This window comes from Rhinatrema bivittatum, chromosome 2 (genome assembly GCF_901001135.1).
Source record: "Rhinatrema bivittatum chromosome 2, aRhiBiv1.1, whole genome shotgun sequence".
Classification (NCBI taxonomy): domain Eukaryota; kingdom Metazoa; phylum Chordata; class Amphibia; order Gymnophiona; family Rhinatrematidae; genus Rhinatrema; species Rhinatrema bivittatum.
In genome coordinates this window covers 56737470-56753398 of record NC_042616.1, presented here as the reverse complement: position 1 = coordinate 56753398, position 15929 = coordinate 56737470, and the positions used below count along the sequence as shown (strand labels likewise).

The 15929-nt window shown below is 42.3% G+C and overlaps 1 protein-coding gene across 3 annotated transcripts in view; it reads right to left on the bottom strand.

Annotated features, from left to right (window-relative positions):
- The window catches only part of ELP6 (elongator acetyltransferase complex subunit 6), a 65468-nt gene that overhangs the window by 6045 nt on the left and 43494 nt on the right, over nucleotides 1-15929 (bottom strand). Inside the window, exons 6-7 of one of the 3 annotated variants that reach the window (XM_029588194.1) lie at nucleotides 4286-4432; nucleotides 2429-3063 (exon numbers count right to left, since the gene is read on the bottom strand). The exons of 1 other annotated variant lie outside the window; for it this stretch is intronic. In XM_029588194.1, coding sequence (XP_029444054.1) covers nucleotides 3049-3063; nucleotides 4286-4432 — 162 coding nt within the window. In that variant the 3' untranslated portion in view covers nucleotides 2429-3048. Of the gene's footprint in view, nucleotides 1-2428; nucleotides 3064-4285; nucleotides 4433-15929 lie in introns of those variants that run through there. One more of the 3 variants, XM_029588192.1, reaches the window with a different exon arrangement.

The window sequence follows — 15929 nt, the reverse complement described above, 5'->3', positions numbered from 1 at the left end:
CCTCCATAGATCCTCGGAGCACCGGGAAAAGCACTGGAGAGGTATCCTCTACAAGCTTGAGGCATCGTGGGCCCGATCACCGAGGGATTCAAAATGGCCACTGTTCCCACGGTTACCGCGCCGGGACGCCTCGTGGCAGCTGCCGAGCCCGGAGCCGTCGGGCAAGGGGCAGTTCTCCTTTGTTTCGCCGGCCTAGGGAGCTCAGAGGGATCCTCTCCCCCCCCCCCCCCCCCCCCGAAATAGCTGCGCATAAACCGCGGCAATTCAGCCACGCTGGGGTCGACCCACATGCCTGATAGGCCACCCCCTCACCATCACGGTGCTGGTGGCCCGACTGAGCAGCAGGGAGAAAATCAAAACTAAACAACACCGCGAAAAAATGCCGGAACCATACCGGCGGAGGGCTGGGGGGGAGGGGGAGAGAGAGCCGACGCAAGCTGTCCTACCTGCTCCTAACTTTATTTATTTAATTTTTTTTGACAAGAAACTTTACTGCTCTAAAAGCAGCCTCACGAAGATTTTCCTCCTAGCACTGAAGAGAGCTGTCCAGCTCAATTCAGCAGTTTAATTAAAAAGGAGAGAAAAGTGAGGGAAAAAAAATTTGGGAGACAACTTGTGACAGGGAGGGATCCGGACCACCGGATGTGCACCTCACGGTTTCTTGGGGTGTGGTTGTACAAAAGGGTCACCGACCTCCAGCCCCCCTCCTCAACCAAACAGGTAGAGGCTACTCTCGAGCAACCCCTGACCCCCTGGAAGGCAGGCTCAACCTAGAATCAAGCAACACAGAGAAAAAAAATACTGGACCAAACTGCAGGGTTCAAGCATCAGTCCACTGCTGGAGACAGAGAAATACTGAGGAACTGCAGGGGGCATCAGGATATATAAAGCAGTGTCAGTTACTTTCTCTGTCTGCGCCTGCTGGCACGGATGAATGAACCCAGGAGTCTGGACTGATCTGGTACGTACAGGGAACTGCCGTTCCATGCATGGTACAATGCAATTGTACTTACGAGTATATTGTTTTAGGAAGTATTTGAAAATTTTGAATTCCTGCATTTTGATACTCATATTTGTCAAGTTCACGTTGATATTAAGCATTCAAAAACATTTTTTGCAAAAATATGGTTTGAAACTAATGATTACCTAAGTCCAGGTGCAGTTGTGAAATAGTATCTTTGATTGTTTGTTTATAAGCTTCCCTTATTTATTAAGTGCTGTGGATACCACTGTGCATTGTTACCTAGGCCACCACTTAATTTTCTCTGAACTATGCCAACTCCAAAAGCACACCAGAGGTTGGGCTTGTGAAAATGTAGCATTATATAAGAAGGTAATCCAAACAACCAACAGGAGCACTACTGCACGCAAATAATCTCAGCGAACCACAGAAATGTGCAGGAAAGAGTCCACACACAAAGTTCAGTGATATAATGTTTTAAATTTTTAAACAGCAACTCCACAGTGTGTATTACAGCAGTTAAAGGTGCAAGGCAGGTCCCCCGACACGGGCCCGTGTTTCGCCGCGAGGCTGCGTCGGGAGGAACAAACAAAACTTTTAGTTGTTCTAGAAGGTAAAACAATTAGCGTTAAAAAACAAACATCCTTGGAGGCAAGGTGGACAACAAACATGATAGAAGCGGCATCTTCAAATTCAGTAAGACAATATTACCTAAAAATGGTAGCCATGTAACTTCAAATAGCCACCATTTTCATGTTCAAGTTGCACTCCCAGTGACGCCATAATTTGAATTGTAGAAAGGTATGTCTGAATATATTTTATTTAAGTTATTGTCTTTCACCATGTTGACCCCTTTAATTTTGTACGGGTTATTAAGGAAAGAATACTTTAATTTACTCGGACCTCTCTCAGACTGTTTTCTGTCTAATCACCTTTACTGTTCATTTACCCTGGTGAGGTTTCTTCTATGGTTTTCTGTGCTTTTACTTCTTTATCTGTTTTAGTTAATTTTTAGTTATATTTAGTTTAATTATTTGTTAGTTAACTTTGGAACTTGCACGGTCTCTATTGGTTTTTTCTGCTTTAGTTATTTCTGACGTCTGTTTTAATATAATGCCAGCTTGCTAGTTTTTGGTAACGCTCGGTCTATAGATTCTTTGGTTAGTTATTGAATTTTTATGCAAAACGTTTTTGAAGTTACATGGCTACCATTTTTAGGCTCGTGTTGCAATGTATGGAACCACTCATAAATTTGTTTATAATTGTAATATTGTCTTACTGAATTTGAAGATGCCGCTTCCATCATGTTTGTTGTCCACCTTGCCTCCAAGGATGTTTTTTTAACGCTAATTGTTTTACCTTCTAGAACAACTAAAATTTTGTTTGTCCCTCCCGACGCAGCCTCCGTGGCTAAACATGGGCCCGTGTCGGGGGACCTGCCTTGCACATTTAACTGCTGTAATTCACACTGTGTAGTTGCCATTTAAAAATGAAAACATATCACTGAACTTTGTGTATGGACATTGAATTCTTTCCTGCACATTTCTGTGGTTCGCTGGCATTATATAAGAAGGAAATCATATGGCAGTGGTTCCTGATCTTTTTCTGCTGGGGATCCACTAAAAGGCTCTGACAAGACAGCAATGCTGCCATAAAACTCAACACATACTAACTGTAAATTCTGGGGAATCCAGGGTCTGCTGAAGAGTCATCCTTGCATTGTAATAGTTAAAATATTGTAGAATAGCCCAGTGGGTAGCAACAGTATTGTGAAAAAAGCCCGGGTTTGATTCCCATGCTTGGCTGTTACTCCTTGGGCCAGCCGAGCTGGTGATACTGCCGGGGCATGGTTCCCAACCTTAAGGAAGAGGAAATCTCAACCATCACACAATGGTGACATTAAATGGCTGGAATTAGGGTATAATGTATACACCAGAAGCACAAATAAAGCCTTTCTTTGGTCACAGTTTAACACTTGTAATTCCTTTATTTTCAATGCGGTAACTCCTTTCAGTGAAACAGTGTTTAACAGCAATCCCCAACACGGACCCGTGTTTCGCCAGTCCGGCTGCTTCGGGGGGCTAATTTTAACAACCAACAGTCTGTAAACAAAAGAAAATTAACATTGACCAATACATAGTAGCTGGGTTAAAACAAGGCAGACATAAGAATCCAAAAATGAACATACCTGTGTCACAAGCTATCTCAGTTAGAAACAGGAGCACTATGAGCAAACTCAGATAACAGACTTTAAACCCTGCCAGAAAGTTTTGGCACGAATCACTGCGCCAATGACGAGCACAGACCCGTTAACCAATCACCATGCACCTCCAACCCATGTCGTCACACCACATATTAAATGAAATAATTCCATTCGAGCTCTGCATTTAAGCCTTTGGGGAACACTGTATCCAATGTATAGATCCATTTCTGCTCCCTTCTAATGAGGATTGTAGAAAAGTCACCTCCTCTGACTGGAGGCGATATCACGTCTATGACAAAAAAAATTGTAAATCTGCCACCAAGTGAGATGTTTGTGTCCAATGTGCTACCAACGGAGCTTTTTCCCTCCCCATCTTAATATTGGACTTATGCTCTATGATACGGGTTTTAATTTTACGGGAAGTCTTACCAACATAGTTTCTTGCATGGGCAATTGATTACATATACCACCCCTTGGGAATCACAATTAGAATCTCCATACAGTACAAAGACTTTTCCAGTAGCTGGATGTATAAACTCAGAAATAGTGGAAGTATGTTTACACATGGAACAATGACAGCAGGGTTTATGAGTGCCTCTGCTCTGTAGAGTGTCATGCTTCCTAAAGGTAGAATGTACTAACATGCCCCGTACATGTTTGCCCCGACGGAAAGTGAACCGGAGGGCATTATGTAAATGCTTTTCGAGCGCCAAAGTTCCCCAATGCTTCCGAAGGGGAGGACCAGCTGTGGAAAGGGCACACTTCCTTAATGAGGTTTTAGCAGGTGGGGTGTATACAAAGTGTCTTTGTATGCTCTTCTGATGGGTCTGTTCGAGATGTGCGGCCATAGTTGGATGGTTAGATTGAGGGGGGAGATATTATGCAAGGCCTTGTGGATCATCATGAGGGCTTTAAAGAGAATCCTGAATTACGCTGCAAATATACATTTGTCAACAGATCTTTGTCTTGTTATTAATGCAGCCTAATTGGGAATCCAAGTATATGTTCTGTGGATAAATCTTTGCTTGCCTAAAGAAAGATGGCTTTTTTTTTTTTTTTTTTTAAATCTCTGATCACCCCCGAATCATTGGAGTCTGGTAAAATTCTATTTCTCAGCTTACCTGTCCATGTACATCCTTGCAGAAGCCAGTAGCCAGCCCCTCCACCCAAAGGATCAAGTTGCTGAAGTGACAGAGATAATTAACCACCAGTTCATTCTCTTCATCCTCAGAGTCAGCACTGCTATGCACCAGTACCACCATATTGCCCTGGATCCAAAACAACATAATAGGTCGGTCAGGGTGCAGTTCATAACCCTATACCTGCTGCTTTACCTGAAGAGCCTGCTTTAGCTGCTGGGGCTGCTCCCCGCTTTCTTTTTTTTTTTTTTTTAACTAAAATAAAAGACCAAATCTAGTTCCATTATCTGCAGATGCTTCTACACCTTTATAAGACCACAGCTCAATCTTTCCCTTGCTCCACTATTCTGTACCAGAATAGTGGGAATGGAACAACTCCCCTATGAGGAAAGACTAAAGAGGTTAGGACTTTTCAGCTTGGAGAAGAGACGGCTGAGGTGGGATATGATAGAGGTGTTTAAAATCATGAGAGGTCTAGAACGGGTAGATGTGAATCGGTTATTTACTCTTTCGGATAATAGAAAGACTAGGGGGCACTCCATGAAGTTAGCATGGGGCACATTTAAAACTAATCGGAGAAAGTTCTTTTCTACTCAATGCACAATTAAACTCTGGAATTTGTTGCCAGAGGATGTGGTTAGTGCAGTTAGTATAGCTGTGTTTAAAAAAGGATTGGATAAGTTCTTGGAGGAGAAGTCCATTACCTGCTATTAAGGTCACTTAGAGAATAGCCACTGCCATTAGCAATGGTTACATGGAATAGACTTAGTTTTTGGGTACTTGCCAGGTTCTTGTGGCCTGGATTGGCCACTGCTGGAAACAGGATGCTGGGCTTGATGGACCCTTGGTCTGACCCAGTATGGCATGTTCTTATGTCCTTATGCAGCATGTATCTGGGAGCTGTGCTAACAACTAAAGGTTCAGTGGCAATGCTATACACTGCCACATGAAAGATCGGGATTCAATCCTTGGACCTGGCTTCTCCTCCCCGATCTGGCTAGGGTGGGGGAATATTGCAGAGACTATGTTTACTGGGGGGCAGGAGACCCAGCCACTGCACAACAATGACACCTAATGGTCAGACTTGGGGTACATATGTACCATGTTCTAGAAGATAACAGTCTATGGCCCCTGCCCAAATAATTTTCACCTAAATACAGTGTTGCAGCATTTAGGTCAGAGGCAGGATGAGGCAGACGCTTCAGGCGCCAGAATTTTGAGGCAGCAAAAAAAAATGCTCACCTCAAAAACACCCCTGCCGCATATGCAGACTGCCTCAGACACTGCCCTCCCTGTTTGCACACATCTGAAAAAAAAAAAAAAAGGCAAGGTGTTCTACGTCACGGTAGCACAGGCACCGCTCAGGCTCACTATTTTCTGCCGCCTCCTTCCTGCTTTGGCATTTGGCTGAGCAAGGTCCCTGTCGGTTCCGCAATGCTTGTGCAAAGCTTATCTGCTTGGTTCCCTCACCATGACACCTGCCTGTCTGCCTGACTTCGCAGATCATCAAACATAAAAGTGTGTTTTTAAAAAAAAAAAAAAGGAAAGAAAAGCTGAGCCTCAGCTCCCGTGTCCCCTTGCTGCTTGGCTATGTGTCTTGACTGATCTGGGAGGGAGGGGTGACCGGGCACTTCTAACATTAGGTCGGGTGAGATGGTTGCCTCGGTTGGCAAAATTTTAGGGTAGGAAGAAAGTGTCTCCAAAACAAACCTGCGGCGACCATCTCATTTCCCAGCCAAACTGGAAAAGAATGTACTGTGCTTTCATGGGACTATCAGGTACTGGTGAGGCTCCTACTCTTCCCACCCCCCCCCCCCCCCAGCAAGAAGAAAAACATTAGGGAATTATTAAGAAGGGAAATGGTGAATAAAACAGAAAATGTCATAATGCCTCTGTATCCCTCCATGGTCAGACTGCAACTTGAATACTGTGTACAATTCTGGTCGCCACATCTCAAAAAAGATATAATTGCGATGGAGAAGGCACAGAGAAAGGCTACCAAAATGATAAGGGGAATGGAACAGCTCCCCTATCAGGAAAGACTAAAGAGGCTAGGACTTTTCAGCTTGGAGAAGAGACGGCTGAGGGGGGATAAGATAGAGGTGTTTAAAATCAAGAGAGGTCTAGAACTGGTAGATGTAAATCGGTTATTTACTCTTTCGGATAATAGAAGGTCTAGGGGGCACTCCATGAAGTTAGCATGTGACACATTTAAAACTAATCGGAGAAAGTTCTTTTTTACTCAACGCACAATTAAACTCTGGAATTTGTTGCCAGAGGATGTGGTTAGTGCAGTAAGTATAGCTGTGTTTAAAAAAGGATTGGATACGTTCTTGGAGGAGAAGTCCATTACCTGCTATTAATCAAGTTGACTTAGAAAATAGCCACTGCTATTACTAGCAACAGTAACATGGAATAGACTTAGTTTTTGGGTACTTGCCAGGTTCTTATGGCCTGGATTGGCCTCTGTTGGAGACAGGATCCTGGACTTGATGGACCCTTGATGGCATGTTCTTATGTTCTTCATATGTGCGTCAGCGGGTTCCCACTTCCCCCGCCAGTAGGATGGTCCCGCGGCAGGAGGAGGAGGTGGGAACACCACCAGCAAGAGCAAAACCTGCGTGCCCGTTGCCAGCGCCCCGTAGCCTCCCCCCACCCCGCCCTTTCACCCCCTAGCAACATTTCCTCTAAAGTACCCCTGCCTTAAAGTACCTTTTTCCCATTGCCCCACCCTCATCCCCCTCACTTTTCCCCCACCCCTTCCGCCCTTTTTCCTCCTCGCTCCCCCTCTCTGCCCCCTCCCCTTTATTCAATTGTACAGTAGTGCACATAATTTATTTATATTGTTCATAGTTCATATGCTAAGCTCATGAGTGCACACGCCTCCCTAACATTGTATATAAGTTCACTTGTATATCTAATTTTAATATGGATAATCAAAATCCATTTCGTTCTACCAAGTTGTATTTCTCTTCGCTGTCTCTCTTTCGTTGCACTGTCATATATTATCTATTTAGCTTTCTTTCATCGTTCATTGTAATTTCCTTTCTCAGTTACTGTAAACCGAAATGATGTGTCCTACGAATGCCGGTATATAAAAAGCGTTAATAAATAAATAAATTAATTAATTAATAAATTACATGATAACTCCAGCGCAGGAACTAGCTCACATGCTCCAAAAATGTTTCCAGTACTTTCGGAGCTAGAAGAGACTGAGCTTTATTCCACAACAGTACCATCGGATGACATCACTCACTTATGTGGTTGTTTTGCAATGCTGTCCGTAGAGAACCCGCAGTACAGGTAAGCAGCCCAGTTGTTATACTATTGCACATTCATGGGAGTTCCCATGTACATGCTGCCTCATGAGACCCTCAATCGATTGTAGAGCTTAGCTTTAGCTAGATAGTCGACTCTTCAGAGAGGCGGGCGGGTATTAAGCATGGCTAATTCATCCTGCTGTCTACAGAGAACCCTGTTTAGATAAGCAAACTCTCTTTCTCCATTGACAAGCGGGGCTGAATTAGCCATGACACATAGGGAGTCCCAGATTGAAGTTTGTGTAGCAGAGCACATACTGAATAAGCAACTCTGTTTCCCCTATGGAGAGTGGACAACTGGGGGAAGAAACTGCAAAACTGCTTGCCTTGCTCAAAGCTGCTGTCACTTCTTGAGAGATTGTCCAGACAGTAGTGGGTTGTGAAGTTGTGAATGGATGACCAAGTTGCGGCTTTGCAAATATCCTCAATGGATATGGTTATTAGATGAGCAACTGATGTAGCCATAGCTCTTACTTGATGAGCCTTGACAGACTGTGATCTGAAGGCCAGCTAATGCATAACAGTCCGCTACTCAGTTAGACAAGTATGTTTGGCAACAGCCACACCCAGTTTGTTAGGATATGAACAGTTGAAAAACCAGATGATGAGGATGAGTTCTTCTCAGGTAATAGGCTAAAGCCCACCTACAGTCCAGACAATGGATGGACTTCTCTCCCTTGTGTGCATGCAGTCTTGGAAAGAATGTGAGCAAAACAATTATTCGATTCAAGTGAAATAATACCCTTTGATAATACCCTTTGATACCAGTTTAATTATCCCTTGTTCGATGTAATGCATTCGTTCAATGCTGTTTCTCGTTCACTGTAAACTGATCTGATATGTTCTTTTGCACATGAATGTCGGTATAGAAAAATTTAAAATAAATAAATAAAATAAATAAATACAGAAACCACTTTGGGCAGATGGATGGATGTGGAGCACCATCCTATTGTGAAAAAACTGCAAGTATGGAGAATATGAAGCCAATTCCTGCAGTTCGCCAACTCTTCTAGGCATTCTGATAGTGACCAAACACACCGCCTTCCATGTCAGAAATTTCAATTAAGCCGACTACAGAGCTTCGTAGGGACACTTCATCAGTTGTGCTAAAACACTGAGATCCCATGCACAGGTGCTTTCACAACAGGCAGCTTTGTATGCCAGAAGTCTTTCATGAATTTTGATATCAGAAGATGAAGGGATATTGGCTTCCCATCCACTTGAGAGTAGCAAACATGATAGCATTAAGATGCTCCTTCACTGATGATGTACCAAGACCCAATGTGGAGAGGGTATATCAGTTCTGTAGGACATCCTTGAAATTTCAGGCGAACAGATCCAGTGACTCCATCTGGCGCTAGGTCAAGAAATGCTTCTATTTAAATCCAGGTTGTATGTTAAAGTGCGTCCTCTGTTAATCACATTGTATATTACAAACCCAGAGGAACTCGGCTCAATTTAAAGCCAACCATCTGTTTTATATATATTTATTTCCAAACAACATCTCATACAATTTAACATAAAGTGCTAAGTGCAATACACAACATCCCCGTTAAAAAAAACATCCTCACATACACACCATACATACCCTCACATACCACCACATACTAAAAAACCACTAGTACATGAATCCTATTAATGCCCCCCACTATATACCCCCCTTATTACAATATATCCTTTTTATGGAACATTCACTGTTATTACTGATACCAAGTATCTGTTACTAATTAACATATGTCAATCAAAAACATATATTACATTACATTGTCCCAAAAATCTGTTATTCATTAACATATATTACATTGTATTATTTATAAAACACACAAACAGCTCTTAAATCTTATATCAGATACAAAGTATCTACCATATTAACACAATCATTGATTCAATTTATCCAATGTGATCTCTGATGTTGTAATACCCGACGGGACACCCGTTTCACACCCCTTCCTTGGGCTTCCTCAGGGATGGGATTCTGTATTATACATATATCTCCTCTATCATCATCTTCCTCAAATATGTTAATCAATGTCCATGTTGTCATAAAATGATGTTAAACTCCAATTCATTGAGAGGATATCGATTGCACACAGCCAACACTTATCCAACTGCCAAAAGAATATATTTCATAAGATTAAATACAAATGTCTAATTTATCGCAGGGATAACCACCCTCTACGCCATAACCTAAACCATACCAACCAGATAACTTCAAACCACGACAACTGTTTCCCGCTGATTACCAAGGGAACTCTTAATTGTCAATGCAGGGCGTACATCCTCGTTACATCATTGTTGATCTTACGATACAGGCACCCAAACAATTTCAGTATCTGTATAAATCAAATCAACAATGCTTAAGTGGTTCATATTCCCATATATCTCATCATTGATAAAATTGAAGAAACAGACCTTATACCCATACAACTCATCGAAATTCGATTAATACCCCATGTCTCTTTCGCCAACTAACATAATCTATACTTCTCCAACATAACCTATTATACTGCCATTATCTATACTCCAATTCACCCAAACAAAAATCCTTATCTCATCCAACAACCTCACAAACTCAGCCTGTAATGTAACCTTAGCCTATACTCCAAGTCAACCACACCATTTGCCAAATTTAATCGAACCCCGAATGCCGACGCTATTAATACTTCAATTCACCCCCACAGGTAACCTGTAAACTTCCCAAACTTACCTCAACAGAACTTAACACCCATCATAGTGCCCAACAATGGCTACAAATGGCAACATTCTCCTCAATGATTTTACTGCGCCAGACGCCGCCGCCATGTCCAGAACTTCTAAAGGAAGTCTGTCCTAGACACGTAATATCCGAGTTTTTAACTCTCCCCTGACGTCACGCCGTCACGGACGTGACCATCCTAAAAAATTACCCGAGCATACTCAATTTCAACCCGGGCATCCTCTGTACTAAAAGCACCCAAAGGCATCTCAAACTACACATAAACAATAGGCTTTAACCAAAAGCTATCCATCTCCACTTTAAGCTACATACCCTTAAAGTAAACATATCACAGTTTTTAACTCTCCCCTGACGTCGCGCCATCACGGACGGGACCATCCTAAAAAACTGCCCGAGCATACTACATTTCAACCCAGGCATCCTCTGTACTAAAAACACCCAAGGGCATCTAAAACTCCACGTAAACAATCGGCTTTAACCAAAAGCTATCCCTATCCACTTTAAGCTATATACCCTTAAAGTAAACAAGATCATCCATATACAGAACAATGCCGTTTACCTCCACACCTATTACCCGCTATAGAAGGCATCCCATTCTATATTATCATTTAATCCCTGCGGATTTACAGTTTGCCAAGAGTAAATATACTTTTGTTCTATTTTTCTGAGTATATTACTCACATCACCTTGTTGACACACATAACATTGTTGAATAACAAAAAACTTGAGGTCATCTACACAATGTTCAGCGGTTTCCCAATGCGATACAAGTGGCGCTCCACTCTTCTGTGTCCTTAATCTACTTTTATGCTCGATGATACGTTGCCTAATCTGTCTGCTGGTATACCCAATGTATACCAGCTCGCATGGGCAGATAATAGCATAGATGACCATCATAGAACTACATGTGAAGCAACCTCTTAAACGGTGTGGGTTTAGGATGGTCCCGTCCGTGATGGCGCGACGTCAGGGGAGAGTTAAAAACTGTGATATGTTTACTTTAAGGGTATGTAGCTTAAAGTGGAGATGGATAGCTTTTGGTTAAAGCCTATTGTTTATGTGTAGTTTGAGATGCCTTTGGGTGCTTTTAGTACAGAGGATGCCCGGGTTGAAATTGAGTATGCTCGGGTAATTTTTTAGGATGGTCACGTCCGTGACGGCGTGACGTCAGGGGAGAGTTAAAAACTCGGATATTACGTGTCTAGGACAGACTTCCTTTAGAAGTTCTGGACATGGCGGCGGCGTCTGGCGCAGTAAAATCATTGAGGAGAATGTTGCCATTTGTAGCCATTGTTGGGCACTATGATGGGTGTTAAGTTCTGTTGAGGTAAGTTTGGGAAGTTTACAGGTTACCTGTGGGGGTGAATTGAAGTATTAATAGCGTCGGCATTCGGGGTTCGATTAAATTTGGCAAATGGTGTGGTTGACTTGGAGTATAGGCTAAGGTTACATTACAGGCTGAGTTTGTGAGGTTGTTGGATGAGATAAGGATTTTTGTTTGGGTGAATTGGAGTATAGATAATGGCAGTATAATAGGTTATGTTGGAGAAGTATAGATTATGTTAGTTGGCGAAAGAGACATGGGGTATTAATCGAATTTCGATGAGTTGTATGGGTATAAGGTCTGTTTCTTCAATTTTATCAATGATGAGATATATGGGAATATGAACCATTAAAGCATTGTTGATTTGATTTTATACAGATACTGAAATTGTTTGGGTGCCTGTATCGTAAGATCAACAATGATGTAACGAGGATGTACGCCCTGCATTGACAATTAAGAGTTCCCTTGGTAATCAGCGGGAAACAGTGTCGTTGGTTTGAAGTTATCTGGTTGGTATGGTTTAGGTTATGGCGTAGAGGGTGGTTATCCCTGCGATAAATTAGACATTTGTATTTAATCTTATGAAATATATTCTTTTGGCAGTTGGATAAGTGTTGGCTGTGTGCAATCGATATCCTCTCAATGAATTGGAGTTTAACATCATTTTATGACAACATGGACATTGATTAACATATTTGAGGAAGATGATGATAGAGGAGATATATGTATAATACAGAATCCCATCCCTGAGGAAGCCCCAAGGAAGGGGTGAAACGGGTGTCCCGTCGGGTATTACAACATCAGAGATCACATTGGATAAATTGAATCAATGATTGTGTTAATATGGTAGATACTTTGTATCTGATATAAGATTTAAGAGCTGTTTGTGTGTTTTATAAATAATACAATGTAATATATGTTAATGAATAACAGATTTTTGGGACAATGTAATGTAATATATGTTTTTGATTGACATATGTTAATTAGTAACAGATACTTGGTATCGGTAATAACAGTGAATGTTCCATAAAAAGGATATATTGTAATAAGGGGGGTATATAGTGGGGGGCATTAATAGGATTCATGTACTAGTGGTTTTTTAGTATGTGGTGGTATGTGAGGGTATGTATGGTGTGTATGTGAGGATGTTTTTTTTAACGGGGATGTTGTGTATTGCACTTAGCACTTTATGTTAAATTGTATGAGATGTTGTTTGGAAATAAATATATATAAAACAGATGGTTGGCTTTAAATTGAGCCGAGTTCCTCTGGGTTTGTAATATACTTCTATTTAAATCCATACACCCTTCTAGTGGATGGCTTCCTAGCAAAAATCATGATGTCCTCAACCTCCTTGGATACAGACAATAAAGACACTATTGAGTGCTCAACACCATGCAATCAAATTGAGGGAGGGGAGGTTTAGATGATATCAATGACCCTCCTTCTGCATTAGTAGCACTGGATTGGTCCCTAGAGGAATCAAAGAACAGACTGACAACTTGATGAGATAAGAACCATAGATTTCTGGGGCTTGCTGGGGCAATGAGGATGCATCATGCCTGATTCTTGAGCACCTTCTGAACTGCCTTCGCCACTAATGAAAATGCGTACAGCAGATCTACATCCCACCTCAGCAGTCCAGAGCAAACCTGAACTTACTTTGAAGTATGGCACAAAATGTTAACCTACCTGTTGCTTTCCGATGCAAACAGGCCGAACAACCTGTTTGCTTACCCAATTTCTGGAGTTTGAGAGGTCTTCTAATGGGGAGGAATATTCCAGAAAGTCAGGTAAGGGGGTCCAAGGGAATCTATGTAGACCCTTCCTCCAAATCAAATGGTGGAGGGTTACTAACCCATAACCCCAATAAAGAAAATGGTGATTTGGGCAGAGACCTCAGTCATCTCGGAGGGGACAGAACTTGGGGGAGGTCCCAGTCAGTCGTGCTCTGAATTTCGCCCTCTGAATACTGGCTGAACTCCTCCCTGAGAGAGAGAGATGGATTGCCAACAGAGGTAGGCTAGCTTCATCTGCTGAGATTTCTAATGGGAGAACCCATGGAATGGAAGCAGGAAGGAATCTCCTTTGAGAGAACAAATCAGACTCCTCCTTGACACTGGCCGTTAAAGAGGTAAAGAAAGTCTTCATCAGTTCTGATATGTGGTCTGCAGTCTGATGTGTCCTCTGGTTCAGAGTTGGAGACCTCCTCCCGGGTAACCTGTTAGGGGATGCATAGAGACCAAGGGCACAATGGAGCAGATGTGATCTGGAGATTCCAGACACAGTCCAGGCTGGATGCTCCTGACAGAACGCTGTTGGCCCCCTGGAAGTTCTTGGATCTAGAAACAGGAGGTAAGAGGGTGATGGTTCAAAAACAAGGTGGGCACCTAAGAAGAATCCCATCAAGGCCCTTGGAGTCAGGGTCCCTGTTGCTATAGATAGTGTTGGTTGCACTGCAGACTTCTGCATCAATAGTGCCAGGGCCATGCATGATAACAGCACCAATGCTTTCTAAACTGCTGTGACAAATGGGGCTTCTTCTTTGGCACAGATGAGCCCCGAATGTGTGCCAGCTCTTGCACATGGTGTTTTCGCATCTTGCTCAACCCTGGGGCTACAGAAGATCAGGAGTCCAGCGCCATAGGTATAGGAGCCTTTGCTTGACTCGGCATAAAGGGAGCCAGAGGAGGCCATGCTCCAAGAAGAGGAATGGCTCTGTCTTGAAACTGATCTGCAGAGCTCCATCGTGATCTAGGGGACATCCGTCCAGTCATAACAATTAAAGTTATAAGGAGGACCCAGGCATCTGTAGCAGATGGCATGGCTGATTGGTGATGGACATCTTGCAACCACAAATGCAGTTCTTGAAGCCACTGAGTATGGCCTTCTTAGAACCAGACAACTTGACTTTTCTTCTTTATTTTTTTTTTGGTAGCACTGAAAAATTCTGTTGAGGGGCTGCCAAGCAGTGAGACAAAAAGGAACTAAGACAACTGCTAAAATAAGAAAAGAGAAGAAACCCTCTGGGGATTTAATTTATTTAAATTTATTTATAGCCTGCCCCTCTGAATAATAAACAATGCAACAATGACAATATTAAAACATACAAAGTATCTCAAGGGGCCAGGCTGAACAATAAGGGGCTTTTTTTCTATTTTTTTTAATGCTAGAAATGAGAAGAAGCAACATAGTTATACAGAGGTCTCAAATGCTTGCTTAAATAAGTGTATCTTAAGTGTACACATAAATAGTTTAGTGACTGTGAAGGTGCGAATAGCAAGAGGTTCCAGTATAGAGGCCTAGCAACGGAGAAGACATGCTCACATGTCTCAGACAAATGGACTTGTTTTGGGGAAGGCACATCAAGTAGTTGCTGAGTGGCAGAATGCAGGATTCGAATAAGAACAGAAACATGAATTTTTAATACAGAAGAAATCCAGGGAGAACTAATGGGGTCCATAGTTAGCTGCTCGGCTAGTTAAGCCTGATAAACATATCCAGCTGACTAGCAAGATCTATTGGTCACCATACATTAACACACAAAGCATTCATTTCAAGGCTCTTGGAAATGTTCTGGATGGCTTATGTTAAATATTAATTTCATGTATTATCACTTTTCTGTGCACACATGTTTTTGTGCTGCAAGTCATGAGTACAAGCATAATATGTTATGAATTATTTTTGGATAACTCCGGTAATGCAACATCAACTTAGCAAGTTGCATTGCCTCTGACTAAGTACGTTTTATAAAAAGGGGGAGCAAAAAACCCTGTGTAGTTATGAAGGCTCGTTTTGTCCCAGCCCCAGCAGGGGCCAGTTCTGAATGAGTTGAAAGCTCAAAGAGGCAGAAGAAAACTGGCAAGCTAAAAGACAAAACACAAAAAAATGCCTCTTCCCCAGACAGAGATTGATTTATCATGTGACCAGTCTTCCCATAGTAAGGGTCAAGCTCTTATAAACTGTTCTCCCTACATTTTCCAAAACCTGTTTCAGAGCCTATTCAAGAAAGTATCCTGCTGCTCTACCAGTTGTCCTACTACCTGATGGAAGCAGAAAATGAGAAATTACTACTTACCTAATAATTTCCTTTTCTCTAATGAAGACAGGTTAATCCACCTGCTTGCAGATGTGCATAACCCACTGGTCGTGGATTAACCTGTCCGAATGCTGAGAAATACTGGCATTCCCTATGCTGTACCTAGTCCTGGGGGAATTCTGCGCTACTGTGGAGCGCAGAATTCGCCCCCTGCACAGAATTGGCAA